Source organism: Pristiophorus japonicus, chromosome 12, assembly GCF_044704955.1.
Source record: "Pristiophorus japonicus isolate sPriJap1 chromosome 12, sPriJap1.hap1, whole genome shotgun sequence".
NCBI lineage: Eukaryota > Metazoa > Chordata > Chondrichthyes > Pristiophoridae > Pristiophorus > Pristiophorus japonicus.
The window spans coordinates 180,745,722-180,762,810 of NC_091988.1; the positions used below are offsets into that span (position 1 = coordinate 180,745,722).

General features: G+C 41.0%; 1 protein-coding gene across 1 annotated transcript; it reads right to left on the bottom strand.

The window, feature by feature from the left end:
* Positions 1-4,220: 4,220 nt before the first annotated feature.
* Positions 4,221-16,381, bottom strand: LOC139277578 (serine/arginine-rich splicing factor 6-like). The gene is made up of 6 exons (XM_070896227.1): positions 16,149-16,381; positions 14,496-14,659; positions 13,775-13,893; positions 13,479-13,681; positions 7,814-7,909; positions 4,221-5,438 (listed from the first exon to the last, which is right to left on the bottom strand). The coding sequence occupies exons 1-6, from the start codon at positions 16,253-16,255 to the stop codon at positions 5,066-5,068; spliced, it is 1,062 nt and encodes a 353-aa protein (XP_070752328.1). The 5' UTR covers positions 16,256-16,381; the 3' UTR covers positions 4,221-5,065.
* Positions 16,382-17,089: the final 708 nt, after the last annotated feature.

The following is a 17,089-nucleotide window of genomic DNA, read 5'->3' on the forward strand; positions in this document are numbered from 1 at the left end:
TTTTACATAAATGGCATCCACTCCCCTTTTCCCAATTACTTTATAATCAATTATTGCTAGATTCAATCGACCGCTCGGGAAATCTCATTACTGCAATTAAGAATTTTAAAGGCTTGTAAATGTATTCAATTAAAATAGGGCAATTTTCAAAAAATATATAATTCCAGCATTTCAGTACCTGCTCATTTGCTGAATCTGGTCAGTTTCTGTATTTAACCCACACAAAATATAACACTGTGCAACGAGATGATAGTCAACATTCACTAAATCATCTTTGCTTTTCATTTTATAATGAACGCACAGCGCATGAATTAACTTTAAAATATACTTCTTGTCAATATATACACGTTTTTATTTCTGGCATTCAATAAATACTGGACAAATCAAATATTTCTTAATAAAATTTCTCAACGAGGGATATTTGACACCCTGCGCAAAATTATCAAAAATAACTGCAAAAATGTTTATTAATTAAAGCAAACCGTAATTGTGTCATTAAATCGCTGCAGATTCAATGGCAAAAAATCTTACTAACGTACATTTGTGATCATAAATTTTTTTAAATATAAAATCAAGCATGATATCCAGATCAACGTGTGCGGTGAATGTCCTGGTCGTTCATTAAGAATTATCATTCATCTTTATTGACTAATAAAACCAGGCAATAGGTTTTCATTTCTTACCAAAATGGCGGAGCTGACAGTCAGCCAACAGCAGAAGCTACTGTAAAATTAAGTGGGATACAAGCCTTTGACTTGGATACATGTTGAATTGAAATTCAAGCGATGGATCCACCGCCGCTCAGTCCCAGTTGCCGTTCCCCAATTTTCTCTCTTTAATTCTCAGCAGATACAGTTCGCGCGAAAAGTTACAAGCACTGAAAAATGTATCAAATTCACAAATTGCCACTGCACACACTGCACAGCCCCTCGGAACCAAGTGTGTGCGTTGCTCTTACTGATTTCCTGACCAAATATAAACATTTAGATTATTTTTAGTTAAAAAGTGACATCCGCGGTAAAAAAAAATCTGAAAGGCAATGAATCAATTTGGTAGCAAAAGAGAAAAAATATTGTCGAACTGTAAAATAAGTACTGACGCTATTTACTCGGCGGGATCTTGTTTTTTCTTAAAGTATTTTATATATTTTTTTATTAATACTGAAGTAATTTGGTTTTCTTACCAATACAATGCTCACTCGCGTCTTGGCTTGCGGGAATGAGTGCTGATCGTGCGCATGTGCTACGTTCTCAGTGGTGGAGTCACCCTCCCTTTCTGCATTTAGACTCAAAAGAGCTTTTTTTTGTATTTCTGGGATGTCTTAGGTTTTCATTCTAAATTTCCAACGCTTTCATTTTCTTTGCTTAATTTCGCTTTAAAAAAAATGTATTTAAAGTTTTAGCAGTCTGTTATGCACCCGGGAGTCGATTTTATAAAGCCTCCGCCCGCAATTTTCTTGACACTTGAAGATTGCAGGGCAAGACTCAGGTTATCTTCCAATGTCAGCACTCACCTCCGCCCCACAGTCAGATGCTAATGAAAACCTCACACTAATCTACAGCTTTCGAACCTTGAGTTCACCGTCGCCCTCCAGGCCAAAGCGATGGGTAGTCCCTGGGTTACTTGATTTCTGTATTTTTACATTTACAATTTTTTGTAGTTGTTGCATATGAAGAAGAAAACGTTGTGAGATAATTGCATCGCTTTCTGTCCTTTGGAAATTGGATGTATTTAACATCACAAAATATACAACATATTTGTAGAGGGACTAGGTTAACAGCTGCATCCAACGCTGCTGTTGGATAAGGTTCAGTCCCTGGAGTCATCTGTACCTGTCTTTGCACCCAGCTAAACAGCATTTTTTTTAAAAACTAGTATCGGACATATTTCACACATACTTTTATCTATTTTTACCAAATCAACTTAACTGTTCTAAACATTTTAATATTTCTAAAACCTCCACCTCTCCTAAAGCTTTGCAGTACACTCAGAAAACCTTTTACTTGGGTCAGTAGTTAACATTCCTTAAAGCACTCTGACCAAACATCCATTTTGATATACTTCAGCTATAAAAATTAGCCTTTTGAATTAAACTAAATTAACAATTTTTATTCATAAAATTCCTCTAAGTGTAACACGCCTCACTATACTTTAGTTTGTGGGAATATTGGTGTAGTGCTACAGCTGGTATGGGTCAGAGCAAATGTACTCTTATCTGGCTATCGAGGAATACTCAGAAAATAGTCTGTACCAAGACTTATCTTTCCTCTTTTTGAATGCTTACAAACAACCCTTCATTTCCTGTATTTTTATTTTCATATTTTACAAAATGCCTGGATGAATATTCCCAAACATGGAACTTGAGCCATACAGACAAGACCCCCACGTGCAAACCACAGTTGGTGCTCAGATAGCTAATCACAACGGGGTCAAAATTTGTCAGTTTATTCAGGAGAGTGTACTTCATAAATTCCTTCTTGGATAAAAAGTATAAAGAAAAATAGAGCAAACACATTTTCAAGTGTAATTCTGCATACTTAATATGCAATCAATTGTTTTCATTGGCTTGGGTAAAAGTTAGCTACCTTATTTACTGCATTCATAATTCATCTTGGCAGCTATGCAATCCCAAGCTGGTCACTGCTGGTAAATTACAAGTAACATTCACACCTGCAAGTACTCGGAATGACCACCCCAAATAAGAGAACACCTAACCTCCCCGACAGCAAACTGCATTACCATCAGAGTCCTCCACCAACATCCAGGGGTGTCCAGCATTGAGGAGAAACCCAATTAGGTCAGTCTCATAAATGCCACGATTAGAAGCTGGGTATTCTGCAGCAAGTACTCACCTCCTGGCTCCCCAAAACCTCTACGTCATCTAGAAGGCGCTAGTCAGGAGCGTGATAAAATACTGTCCATTTGCTTGGATGGATATAATTGCTACAACAGTCAAGAACGACACCATCATCCAGAACAGTCGGTTCGATCAGCACTTGATCCACTAACCTACACATCCACCATCATATTATGGCTGCAGTGTGCACTACTTTACAGCAGCAACTTGGCACTGCTTCTTTAGCAGTACCTCACAAAACATGCAATCTTCACCAAATAGGATACCATGAGCTCCAAGTAACACACATCCTGACTTAGATACATCATTGTTCCTTGCTCACGAAATCAAAATCCTGCAACTCCCCACCCAACAGTACTGTGGCAGCATTTTCACCAGACTGTAGCATGCATTTCAAGGGGCCCAACATCTTCTCAAGGACAACCAGGGATGCCAGCAACAGCCACACCACCCCAAGAATGAATTAAGCAGCATTTTTGCAGAACCTTATAAGGCAAATATAAAATTCAATGATCTAACAGACACCAATTTGCAATCTGATGGCTTAGAAAGTGAAATACTGCGATATAAACACAATGTAAAGTTTAAAAATTCAAGCCCAATGGCAATTTCAACTATCAAATCTTTTTATTCACCCCAAAATAGAAGCTAGCGTAAATTGGGTTTTTCAAATCTTTGTACAAGGGAAGCAAGCACTTCAATTGTTATTTCCAGTAAATCAAACAGCAAAACAGTTTCCCTCCACCCTGCAAATCACACGATGCCAAGCATTATTGCAGTTTCAGCTGCCACCTCCACCAACTCTTCAGTTACTACATTACACTGACTAAATAAAAGCACCCACTTTACAAATATTCTAGATCTCTGCCCAAAAGTTGTTCTGTCTGCGAGACATGCAGTGCACTTCACAAATCAATTATTTGCCAGAGAAAAGTGAAGATCTCAGATTTTACTTTAACAAATGAAGTTTTTCCACTACTAGTGCACATTACATCTGTAAAAACAGGTTATACATTTCACGATGCACTAAGCTACACTGCTAGAAGAGGGCAACAGAACAGTGTGCATATGTGCTGAAATAGATACAGATTACAATCAGCTAGCATCAGTTACTTTCTGGATTTCTCATTGAACAAATGGCACATAGCGCAAATACACCATAATTTCATCGAGGAATTCTTAAATGTCATTATACTGAAGTTGGCATGTGCATCTTATGCAGCATGCGCTGACATGTAGTCATCCTGCTTAGTACAATTTGAGAAGTCTTAATTTTAGAAAGATTGTTGTACTCATCGACTACTTTACCAAGATATGCATTTATTAAACATTCAAGACATAAAGCAGTGAAGTCCACAAGAAATAAAATTACAAAAGTTGCAATAAAATGCTTTATTGAAACCATGCATATTTCAAATATGTTCCAGGTGTAAAAAAAATCCATGCATCTGTAAATGCTGGCCTGCACAAAGATCAACAACCTAAATTAGAATAGATTACTTTCATAATGAGTGGAGGGTTGCGCATATTCGTGTCCCATACAATATGTGCAATGTTATTTAGAAAAGTCATTTTAGCCTACAAAGCTCTTCTTGGCTACATGTAAGCTTGACAAGATTACATTGTTAATATGTATGGCATAACTACATATACACCAACCACCACAGATCAGGGTACCTAAGCATGACATTGGATACTTCAGGGAGCATTATACACAATTATAACCTTGTCACCTCCACAAAAGTACTTCTATGCCTGCTGCATACAAAGTCATGCCAGGGAGCTGAATTAGCTTACTTGAACTTTTAAGTGAAAGTTCAATAACATTACTTGTATATTTAAAAAGTAGAGTTTTGGCACTAAAATAAAGTGTAACTATCAAGATGTTCTGCGACAGTTCTTAATGCACAATACTTTGTGCAGTACCCCAGCAATAAAATAGGAAAATAAAATCAAAGCTACCCTCAAACAGCACATTACATTTTGAAAAGGTTAAAAGAAAAAAAAGCAAATGCTATATTTGCACTTATTGCTTAACAGAATTTAGTAATCTGAAGGTTTATATACAATCATCCCTATACTGTACTCTACACTAGAAAGAAAAACACCAGTTTGAAAAAAATCTGGAGTCTCAAAGTTGCATTTACATATACAGCTATTTTAAGGAAAACATCCAACTGGAATTCAGCGTTCGTGAGAAGTTTGTTGCTAATCCTTAGAACCGGATCTGGACCTGGACATAGATCTAGATCGGGAGCGAGACACTGATCTAGAATGAGAGTTGGACGGAGACACGTTTTCTGATCTTGGCTTTGATTTCACTGGTGACGTAGGAAGAGACACTTCTCTTGATCTTGAGCGGGACTTTGAACGCGAACGAGACATTGATTTAGCATCTCCTTTACCATTTACTTGAGGAGATTTAGATCTGCTGTGCGATTTATTCTTCAATTCAGATTTTGATTTGTTTGGAGACCGAGAACGAGAGCCCTGATCAGACTTGACTTTGGAATTACTTCTCGATCTAGATTTCCTTTCTGGAGACTTTGATTTGGACCTCGAATGGTCCTTGGCTCGTGATCTGTATTTAGAAATGCAAAGGAATTATTCCATTTGAAAGCATCCACTTTTTGTATAAGAAATTTAGCAAGACAGACTGCTATAAGATTAGACATAAAATCAAATAAAATGCCAATGACTTACAACATTTTAAAAAAAAACACAGAATTTATTGAGCGAGCAGCAAATGCATACAAATCAGAAACCGCTCTGTTTGCTGAGCTAATTGATCTCTGCCTTAGCATCGGAATTGTTGTTTAGGTCCCACCAGGCTTAGGAAAAGCAAAAAAGAGGCAGTCAGCAAGGGCTCCCTGCAGCCCTCACTAAACATATAAAGTGCTATATCCAGTAAAGACAGGAGAAGCTTCCAATGGCCAAATAAAAAGCCAACCCTCACCCCACTGAAATAATGGCTACCTGGACAAGGTTCCAGAGGGCACCCAGGAAGTTATATCAAAGAGCCAATACCTCTGGGATAAGGGAGAAATTTGGCAAAAAATGTCAAGATAATTGAGCCCAATGAACTGTCAATGTTCTAATTCACAAATGGGGAAAAAACACCAAAGGGCATCAAAAGCACAAGTCATCATGGTAAGCACTATTCTACCAGCTCAAAAATAAAGCTTGTAGACAAGAACATAAGAAACAAGCCCTTCGAGCCTGCTCCGCCATTGAAGATCATGGATAATCTTCCATCTTAACTCCACTTTCCCACACTACCCCCATATAAAGAAAGACTTGAAACAAAGACTTGCATTTATACAGCGAATTAAGGACTTTGAGTGTAGTCACTATTGTAATGTTGGAAACGCAGCAGCCAATGTGTGCACAGCAAGCACCCACAAACAGCACTGTGATAGTCACCAGATAAACTGTTTTTTGTTATGTTGATTGAGATATAAATATTGACTAGGACACCGGAGATAACTACCCTGCTCTTCTTCGAACTAGTGCCATGGAATCTTTTATCCTACCCGAGGGAGCAGACGGGGCCTCGGTTTAAAGTCGCAACCGAAAGACAGCACCTCAGACAGTGCAGCATTCCCTCAGCACTGCAATGTCAGCCTAGATTTGTGCGCTCAAGTCCCTGGAATGAGACTTGAACCCACAACCTTCTGACTCAGAGGCGAGAGTGCTACCCACTGAGTCACAGCTGACACTATGTCCATAGAGTCCTTTCGTATCCAAAAATCTATCGATCTCGGTCTTGTGTATACTCAACAACTGAGCATCCACAGCTCTCTGGAGTAGAGAATTCCAATGATTCACAACGTTTTGAGTGAAGAAATTTGTACCCGTACAAATTATAAATGAACCAGCACACATCTATGAAAATAAAATTAGGTTGCTATGCACAAATGAATAACTTACATCAACTACTGGTTAGTTAAGCAAATTAAGAACAGGATAGCTAAACCGAAAGAACACCCACAATATTTCTGTGATAAACTTGAAGAAATTCATAAATCAAAGAATTGATTTAGGAGGCCATTTTCAGCCCCCAAGAAGACTACTGTGGTTTGATGCAATATTTGAAATTAAAGTAACTTTTTTCTGGAAAGTTAAGATATGAAACAGCAACTTCACAAAGGAAGCCTGGATCAGTTAATACAAATATAAATATAACAGATACATGAAGCAAGAACACAATTCAATTGTTCATGCACATTAATCCTTGAGCCACTATCGAGGTAACATGTCTTGACTCTCCTAAACTGCCGACAAATTAATAAGCACTTGTTTAAAAAAAAGCATTAAAAAAAAAAGACGACAAAATGACCCATTTCTCCATACAAGCTTAAAAATGGAATGTTCACACAACTAAAATCCAATGCCATAATGCAGGTGGTTCTTTTGGACTACATGGTCCCTACCATGGAGCTTTGGGCCACATAAAATGCAAATTAATGTTTCCAAGTTACTGATATGGACTGATTAAGACTTGTTCATCAACAACATAACAGTGCAACAACAATCTACAAAGTTCAAAAAGGATAAACAAATAAAAAAACAAATGAGACCGAGTTGATTGGGTTTTAACAGCCAGATTGCCATAGTTCAGAGCCACCCGTGATACCCCACCCATGCTTTGAACTGCCAGTTTTCTACTGTTATCTGTAAAGTACATTATTATATTGGACTGCCTAGAGATTCGGCCTGTGACCAGGCACATTAATGCAAGCTTGGAAATTTGTCAATAATTAACTAGGCAGTATTACATACCTTCAGTAATAAGCTGCAATTCAATTTATTTGTACAATTTTGTATCAAAAGACATCAAAAGAACAATTACTGTAAGGTTAGATCAAGTTGAAGAGCCCATCAGACTCAACATATGCCATAACCTGTACAATGTGCCTTCAAAGACACAGTCTAAGAATACAATAATTTACTTACCGTGATCGTGACCTGCTCTTTGAGGCGCTGGCAGATCTGCTTCGGCTGCTCCTACGACTTCTACTACGAGAATGACGACGACTTCGAGACCTAGATCTGCAAATTAAAAGATTACTTGAAAGCGGTATGGCTTACCACAATGACTGGAGTGATTTTTTAAGTTATTTTATGGTGAAATATGCACCGTAACTCAAATATCTCAGTGACCTTAAAAAAGGAGGCAGACAAAAAGCAGGAAACTATAGACCAGTTAGCCCAACATCTGTTGTTGGGAAAATGCTGGAGTCCATTATTAAGGAAGCAGTAGCAGGACATTTGAAAAAGCATGATTCAGTCAAGCAGAGTCAGCACGGTTTTATGAAAGGGAAATCACATTTGACAAATTTGCTGGAGTTCTTTGAGGATGTAACGAGCAGGGTGGATAAGGGGGAAACCAGTGGATGTGGTGTATTTGGATTTCTAGAAGGCATTCGATAAGGTGCCACATAAGAGGTTACTGCACAAGATAAAAGCTCACGGGGTTGGGGGTAATATATTACCATGGATAGAGGATTGGTTAACTAACAGAAAACAGAGTCGGGATAAATGGGTCATTTTCTGGTTGGCAAACAGTAACTAGCAGAGTGCCGCAGGGATCGGCGCTGGGGCCTCAACCATTTATAATCTATATTAATGACTTGGATGAAGGGACTGAGTGTAATGTAGACAAGTTTGCTGATGATACAAAGATGGGTGGGAAAGCAAATTGTGAGGACACACAAAATCTGCAAAGGGATATAGACAGGCTAAGTGAGTGGACAAAAATTTGGCAGATGGAGTATAATGTGGGAAAATGTGAGGTTATCCACTTTGGCAGAAAAAAATAGAAAAGCCAATTATAATTTAAATGGAGAAAAATTGCAAAGTGCTGCAGTACAGAGGCACCTGGGGTCCTTGTGCATGAAACAAAAGGTTAGTATGCAGGTACAGCAAATAATCAGAAAGGCAAATGAATTGGGAGAGAGTATAAAAGCAGAAGTCTTGCTACAACTGTACAGTATATTGGTGAGGCCACACCTGGAGTACTGCGGAGATGAGGGGGTTGACTTATGAAGATAGGCCCAACCTACTTAACCGATACACATTGGAGTTCAGAAGAATGAGAGGTGATCTTATTGAAACAAAAGATAATGAGGGGGGTCGACAAGGTGAATGCAGAGAGGATGGGCCCAAGTTTCCACACGATAAAAAACGGGAGCCCGTTGTTCGCGCCAAAAACAGTGCCGGAAAAAAAACGCGCGATTCGGGAGTGCCCTGCAGCTCCATGTCTGCTTAGCGCGGCGCCCAGGGGGGCGGAGCCTACACTCGCGCCGATTTTGTAAGTGGGAGGGGGCGGGTACCACTTAAATTTGTTTTCTTCCTGCCGGCAACGCTGTGCGTGCGCGTTGGAGCATTGGCGCACGCGCAGTGTGAAGGAAACATTGGCACTCGGCCATTTTTGTAGTTCTTTGTAGCTGTTTAATTTTTGAACATTTTTTAATAAAAGCACATTGCCATCAGCACTGAGGCTTCTTGCAGCAGTGAGAAGGCTGCAGGAAGCCTCAAAGTTGAGGCAGCCGTTTCCCTCCTCACCCCCCGCGGGAATGAACGGATGCTTCCCCCCGCGGGAACGAACGGATGCTTCCCCCCCTCTGTGGAAACTTGGGCCCGATATTTCTACTCATAGGGGAAACTAAAACTAGGGCACATAGTCTCAGAATAAGGGGCTGCTCATTTAAAACTGAGATGAGGAGAAATTTCTTCTGAGGTTGTAAATCTATGGAATTCTCTGCCCCAGAGAGCTGTGAAGGCTGGGTCAGTGAATATATTTAAGGCGGAGATAAACAGATTTTTGAGCGAGAAGGGTGTAAAGTGTTATGGGGAGCAGGCAGGGAAGTGGAGCTGAGTCCATGATCAGGATCAGCCATGATCTTATTGAATGGCAGAGCAGGCTCGAGAGGCCAAAGGGCCTACTCCTGCTCCTATTTCTTATGTTATGACCACATATTCTAATTGAGGACAGCATTTCTTTTTAAATGTAATTGTCATTCCTATATTTGATACCTAATCAATTTAAGCACCGTGAGCTTCCAAGTCAGTTCGAAGTGGTGTTGAGACATATAGACCTCACAGACCCAAGTTTAATCCGTGCTCTATGTGAAGTTGGCCAATCACAGCTGGAGGAGAGCACCACCGTTGGCCTTAAATGTCCAAGTCAAGAGAACACATTGGAGAGCAGGTAGCATAGAAAATTCTTCCCAATCAATATCCAGTAATGAACAGTTCCTGTGGATTTCAGGCAGGAACATGATTGTGCCACTGAAAAAAGAAAGATTCCAAACTGGCAGGCACACGCCCATGAAACCACACCCAGGCATAGGCACAAAAAGAAAATATTTAAAATGCTAGTAAAAGAAAGGCTTTAATTTGTATAGTGACTTATGACTTCAGGATGTCCCAAAAGCGCTTTACAGCCAATGAAGTATTTTTAAAGTGTAGTCATTGTAGTAATGTAAGAAATGTGCAGCCAATATGCACACAGCAAGGACTCTCAAACAGCAATGTTATAATGATCAGCTAATTTGTTTTAGTGATGTTAGTTTGAGGGATAAATATTGACTAGGACACGAGGGCAAACTCCCCAGCTCTTTTTTTGAATAGTGCCATGGGATCTTTTACATCCAACTGACTGGAATGACAAGGCTTTGGTTTAATGCCTCATCCGAAAAACGGCACCTCTAACAGTGCAATACTCCCTCCTGAATAGGAAGGTTGTAGGTCCAAGCCTGTCTCCAGACACTTAAACATACAATCTAGATTGACACTTCAGTGCAGCGCTGAGGGGCTGCTGCATGTTAGAAGTCACATCTTTCAGACAAGATGTTAAACCGAGAACTGCTAAACCAAGAACTGCCTTCTCAGGTAGACATAAAAGATGGCACTATTCGAAGAAAAGCAAGAGAGTAATCTCAATGTCGAAGCCAACAAATATCCTTCAACCAACATAAACAAAGCAGATTTTCTGGTCATTTATCTCATTGTTAGAAACATAGAAAATAGGTGCAGGAGCAGGTCATTCAGCCCTTCAAGTCTGCACTGCCATTCAATATGATCATGGAACTTCAGTAACCCACTCCCGCCTTCTCTCCATACCCCCTGATCCCCTTAGCAGTAAGGGCCACATCTAACTCCCTCTTGAATATATTCAACCAACTGGACTCAACAACTTTCTGTGGTAGAGGATTCCACAGGTTCACCACTCTGGGTGAAAAAGTTTCTCCTCATCTCGGTCCTATATGGCTTACCCCTTATCCTTAGACTGTGACCCCTGGTTCTGGACTTGCCCCAACATCGGGAACATTCTTCCTGCATCTAACCTGTCCAGTCCCGTCATAATTTTATACGTTTCTATGCGATCCCCTCTCATTCTTTTAAATTCCAGTGAATATAAGCCTAGCCGATCCAGTCTTTCATGTCAGTCCTGCCATCCCGGGAATTAGTCTGGTGAACCTTCACTGCACTCCCTCAATAGCAAGCACGTCCTTCCTCAGATTAAGAGACCACAACTGCACACAATACTCAATGTGTGGTCTCACCAAGGCTCTGTACAACTGCAGTAAGACTTCCCTGCTCCTATACTCAAATCCTCTCGCTATGAAGGCCAGCATGCCATTTGCTTTCTTTACTGCCTGCTGTACCTGCATGCCTACCATCAGTGACTGATGTACCATGACACCCAGATCTCGTTGCACCTCTCTTTTTACTAATCTGTCACCATTCAGATAATAATCTGCCTTCCTGTTTTTGCCAAAGTTGATAACCTCATTTATCCACATTGTACTGCATCTGCCATGCATTTGCCCATTCACCTAACCTGTCCAAGTCACCCTGCAGCCCCTTAGCATCCTCCTCACAGCTCACACTGCCATCCAGCTTAGTGTCATCTGCAAACGTCGATATATTACATTCAATTCCTTCATCTAAATCATGAATGTATATTGTAAATAGCTGGGGTCCCAGTACTGAACCTTGCAGCACCCCACTAAGTCACTGCCTGCCATTCTGAAAAGGATCCGTTTATTCCCACTCTTTGCTTCCTGTCTGCCGAGTTCTCTATCCACGTCAATACATTACCCCCAATTCCATGTGCCTTAATTTTGCATACTAATCTCTTGTGTGAAACCTTGTCAAAAGCCTTTTGAAATTCCAAATACACCACATCCACTGGTTCTCCCTTATCCACACTACTAGTTACATCCTCAAAAAAATTCTAGAAGATTTGTCAAGCATGATTTCCCTTTCATAAATCCATGCTGACTTGAACTGATCCTGTCACTGCTTTCCAAATGCGCTGCTATTACATCTTTAATAATTGATTCCAGCATTTTCCCCACCACCGATGTCAGGCTAACTGGTGTATAATTCCCCGTTTTCTCTCTCCTTCCTTTTTTTAAAAAGTGGGGTTATATTAGCTACCCTCCAATCCATAGGTACTGATCCAAAGTCCATGGAATGTTGGAAAATGATCACCAATGCATCTACTATTCCTAAGGTCACTTCCTTAAGTACTCTGGGATGCAGATCATCAGGCCCTGGGAAGTTATTGGCCTTCAGTTTCCCGAACACCATTTCCTGACTAATAAGGATTTCCCTCAGTTCCTCCTTCCTGCGAGACCCTCGGTCCCCTCGTATTTTCGGGAGGTTATTCGTGTCTTCCTTAGGTGAAGACAGAACCAAAAAATTTATTCAATTGGTCTGCCATTTCCTTGTTCCCCATTATGAATTCACATGATTCTGACTGCAAGGGACTTACATTAGTCTCCACTAATCTTTTTCTCTTCACATAACGAGAGTTTCTGGAACATTGATGTGTGCAAATTGGCTGTTATGTTACCCTACATTACAAGATCCTGAAGTTGTGAAAGGCACGATATAAATGCCAGTTCCTTCTTTCTTCCAACCAGTACATGTTCACATTCCTTCAATCGAGTTCCTATCCTACCTACAGCACCAAGACTGCCTTGTTAAATCAACAATGCTATCTTGCGTGCCTGAAACATTCTATTGCATTGTTAACTAAATATTGTCCACTGCTTTCTTGAATGGCCCATGGTCCAGCTTCATGGATTCCTTCCCCAAGGACTGTACCTTGATGTGATAGGGAGGCTTTTGTGCACCTGTGACACCAATGCTGGTAAAAGTATGACTCCCACCGTTACACCTATATCACCCATGCCTTTTTCAATTCCAAAATCCTCAACATTCCACTCATCAGCCCTTTGCACTGTATCCTGCACAAACTGCTCTATCATCTACATTATTTGCACCACTGTCCTGCTCACCTATCACCCCTGCCCTCAGTGTATGGCTGTTCCGAATCTACCTCTACAGCTTCCTCCAGTTCACTCATTTAATTTCAGGTCACTCAATGCATGCAATGTCACTAGAATTTTATAGCCTAAGGAGTAACTAAATTAGCCAGACTTAAAAAAAAAATTTTTAATTCATGGAATACACTTGTAAAATCTATATGCAGCAAACTAAGTGTAAACAAGTTTAATTACCAAAAATGCATGCACTTGCAACTTTATAAGATATTTATCAAGTACTGATTTCTTAGCGAGCCTGCATTGAAAAGAGCACTCACCGTGACCTACTGCCAGAGGAAGACCGTCTATTGCGAGGCCGGTCTTCAACCAATCGAATCTTTCTCGCATTGATTTCACTGCCATCCAGCTTGTCCAAAGCCCGTTTCATATCAGAGTAAGACCTGAATTCAATAACACCTTCATTCATACGCTGCTTATGAGCATCTGCATAGGTTACTTCCCCTGCTTGTCTCATGAAATCCTTTAAAATTGAAATAAAGCTGTGGTCAGGAGAACAATAGAACTTATCTGTTTAAATATTATCTGGAAAATCATCTGTACTTCCAACACCTACTTTTAGATCTTGCCAGCTGCAACGACTTGAAAGATTTTCAACGATGAGCCTGAACTCTGTTCGGACAGGTGGTCCATATTTCTCTCGCCCATTTCGTCGATATCCATAACCACCACTGCCTTAAGGAGATTTAACAGAAAGTCAGTAAGTCTTAATTCAATGTCAAATCTGTAATATTTTGAACAAGAATGAAAATAGATCAGAATATTATGTAAGCATTGTTAATAATTACAATTTCACACATTTTGTATTTATACTAAATGCTACAATTATGTTACCATGCATGTCTGCATATATTTTTCCAAATATTAAAACTAAATATTACATTATGTACTTACATTCTAGCAGATTTTAGAAGTTTGGTATAACACACATATGGTAACAGGCACCTAGTTCAGATTAACCAGATATGTCTAACCCTTGGCATCCTCATCACCCAGGGTCTAATGGCAAAGGCAGCTGTCGTCATGGCTTCCATTAGGTCAGCCAAACGCCAAAGGCTACATATTGTAAGGTAAAGCCAAGGTCAATCGGAACGGGCAGACATCTTAGCCTCATTGGATTCTTTCAATTAAAAGATCAAGGTCTCGTTAACAAGGTTTGGATGAACACTTTCATTGTTACACAATTTAAATAATAAAAACACCGTTAGAAATTTTAAAAAGCAAATTCAAAAATTAAATATAAATTAAAATATTGAACGAGATATTAAACCACTCACTGCGACCACCACCACCACCATAACCACCGCCACCATAACTCCCATCACGACGTGGTCCTCTTGCATGCTCCACAATTATGCGCTCGCCACAAAGCTCTTTCCCATTCAGTTCATAAACAGCATCATCTGCATCACGTGAATCTTCAAACTCAACAAATCCATATCTGCAGGAAATTAGCAATTAAAACATTGCAAAATATCTGCCCAGGGATCCATCAGCAATTCCTTACCCTCAAAAATGGACTACATCCGACAGTAAAGTTAAATAGGACTCAAAATAAGGAAAAATGAGGGAAAAGAGGATGAAAGGGCAAAAGTTATTTCATTTATTTTATTAGATTGTTACAGTAATGAAGCCATGTCTGACTACAACTTAGAAGGATCAGTGGACTAAGGCTTAAAGATGAGAAAGAAAGTTTCAAACTGCAAATTAACATTTAAAAGTAATTTCCCCAACTTACAATCATCACATTCACAGCGTAGAAGATGCCATTTATCCCATCACACCTGTGCCAGCTCTCAAAGAGAATCACTTAGTCCCATTTCTTGCCCTTTCCCCAACCCCATTTTAATTTGTTTTCCAAATATCCATTGCCCATTTAAATGCCAATATGGATTCTGATTCCCCCACCATTCCTGGTGGGACATTTCACATCCAAACACTGCAGATAAATTTCTCCCTGCCATTCATTCCCTTGTTCTTTTGGCGACCAACTTAAAATGTGTGCCCTTTAATTAGTCAAAATTAGTGAAAACCATTTTCCCTATTTGTTTCAAAACCCCTCATTATGTACATGCTGCAGTGCAAATGTTTAGAACTATCTTCATTGCCTCTCGAATCAAAAATCTAAACTAGAGATTATTGTCCAACCACGTTCACAACCTCAGGTTTTACAAGAACTAGTCAAAAAAAAAACCGTGGCTTGCGATGGTTTAAAAACCACAATTCGCAAAATAAACTGGATAATCGTTTTAAAGACCCGAATATAATTTTTTTAAATGCCCACTTTAGGGTGGAATCGTTTATTATACGTGTGGCTCCACGTGCACCTCCAAACAGGACGCGGTTGCAACAATTGGCAAATGTCGTCTGGAAATTAAGTCTTGGGCGCAAAACATGCCAATTCACATTTCCTTGCCGGTTAAACCGGGAATAGAGCGGTGTATTGTGTTGCATTTCTCCCTGGGAATATAAACCGAGTGCAATTTCAACATGAATGCGAGCACTTTGTAACCGAAGCCAGTGGCGGCGGGGCGGGGGGGTGGAGGGAGAGAAATGAACGCGTTTTATGCAGGGTGCAGAATGTTTAAACAGCCCGGCTTTGGAGCTGCCCACTTCCCCCCCATCTCGCCTCTCCGCCCGGCACCCAGCTGTTGACCCCCACCAGCACTCGACCTGCTGCCGCCATTTTCTCCCCAGCACGGCTCATCCACGCGGCAACTCCCTCCCTCCCTCTCTCCCCTTCCCCTCCCCTCCCCTCCCCTCCACTCGCGATTCCCCGGCCGCCTCAGTGCAGGTCCGATTTAAGCAGCAGGCCCGGAGTGTGCGTGTGTGAGAGAAAGATGAATTAAAGACCCCAAGCGATCGCTAGCGAGCGGATGTGAAGTGAATGGTGGAGGCCCACCCAGCCCCCCCCACCCATCTCCTCTCACCCATTTTTCAGATCCACCTCCAGCAGCTTCCCGTAACCCTTGAAAAACCGCTCCAGGTCCTTCTCGCGAACTTGGTAGCTCAGCCTCCCCACGTACACACGCGGCATCGTTTCTGTCGATTCGCAGAGCGGGCACAGCACACACCACACACCCCCTAGCCCACGGTTCTTTTTCCTTTGTGCTTCGCAGATAACGTGGAGTCTCGGCCAGCTTTTTTTTTTCCCCCCCCCACTCTTCACCACCCCTCCCCACTTTCTGCCTTTCCCCTCCTCCGCCTCGCCGCTGGAAACGGCGCGCGAACCAAACCTGCCGTGAACGTCACCACTTTCTGCCGCTTACCTCACCCCGCATCATCATCATCATCATCGCTCGCTGCGCCTGTGGCTCGCAGAGCGTTCTGGGTGTTGTCGTTCTCACAGCTGGGTGAGGATTTTTTTTGGGTTGCACACCCATCCAGGTGACTGATGAAGAGTCACAGGCCTGCAACGCTAACTCTGTTTCTCTCCTCTTTCTCCACAGATGCTGTGATTTCCAGCATTTTCTGTTTTTATTTCAGATTTCCAGCATTTGCAGTATGTTGCTTTTGTATCCAGAATACTTGGTCACTTGGAATTTCAAAAAAAGACTTGCATTTATATAGTGCCTTTCATGACCTCAGGGAGCCCTTTTTGAAGTGTAGTCACTGTTGTAATGTAGGAAATGCAGCTGCCAATGTGCACACGGCTATCTCCCACAAACAGCAAATGTGACAATGACCTTTCGTTTGTGATGATGATTGAGGGTTAAATAGTGGCCAGGATGCCGGGGATATCTCCCCTGCTCTTCCTCAAAATAGTGCCATGGGACCTTTTGCGTTCACTCTGTTTAACATCTCATCTCAAAGGCCATCGGAATGGCCAAGGGCTCTGATTTGCAGCTTCCATGGAAAAATACAGTGAACC

Excerpts from the sequence above, each read along its gene's own strand:
- LOC139277578 (XM_070896227.1), bottom strand. The coding sequence starts at position 16,255 with ATGCCGCGTGTGTACGTGGGGAGGCTGAGCTACCAAGTTCGCGAGAAG. Across the intron at positions 14,660-16,148 it reads GAGGTGGATCTGAAAAATGG|ATATGGATTTGTTGAGTTTG; the intron begins GTGAGAGGAGAT and ends AATTTCCTGCAG. Across the intron at positions 13,682-13,774 it reads GCAGCTGGCAAGATCTAAAA|GATTTCATGAGACAAGCAGG; the intron begins GTAGGTGTTGGA and ends TCAATTTTAAAG.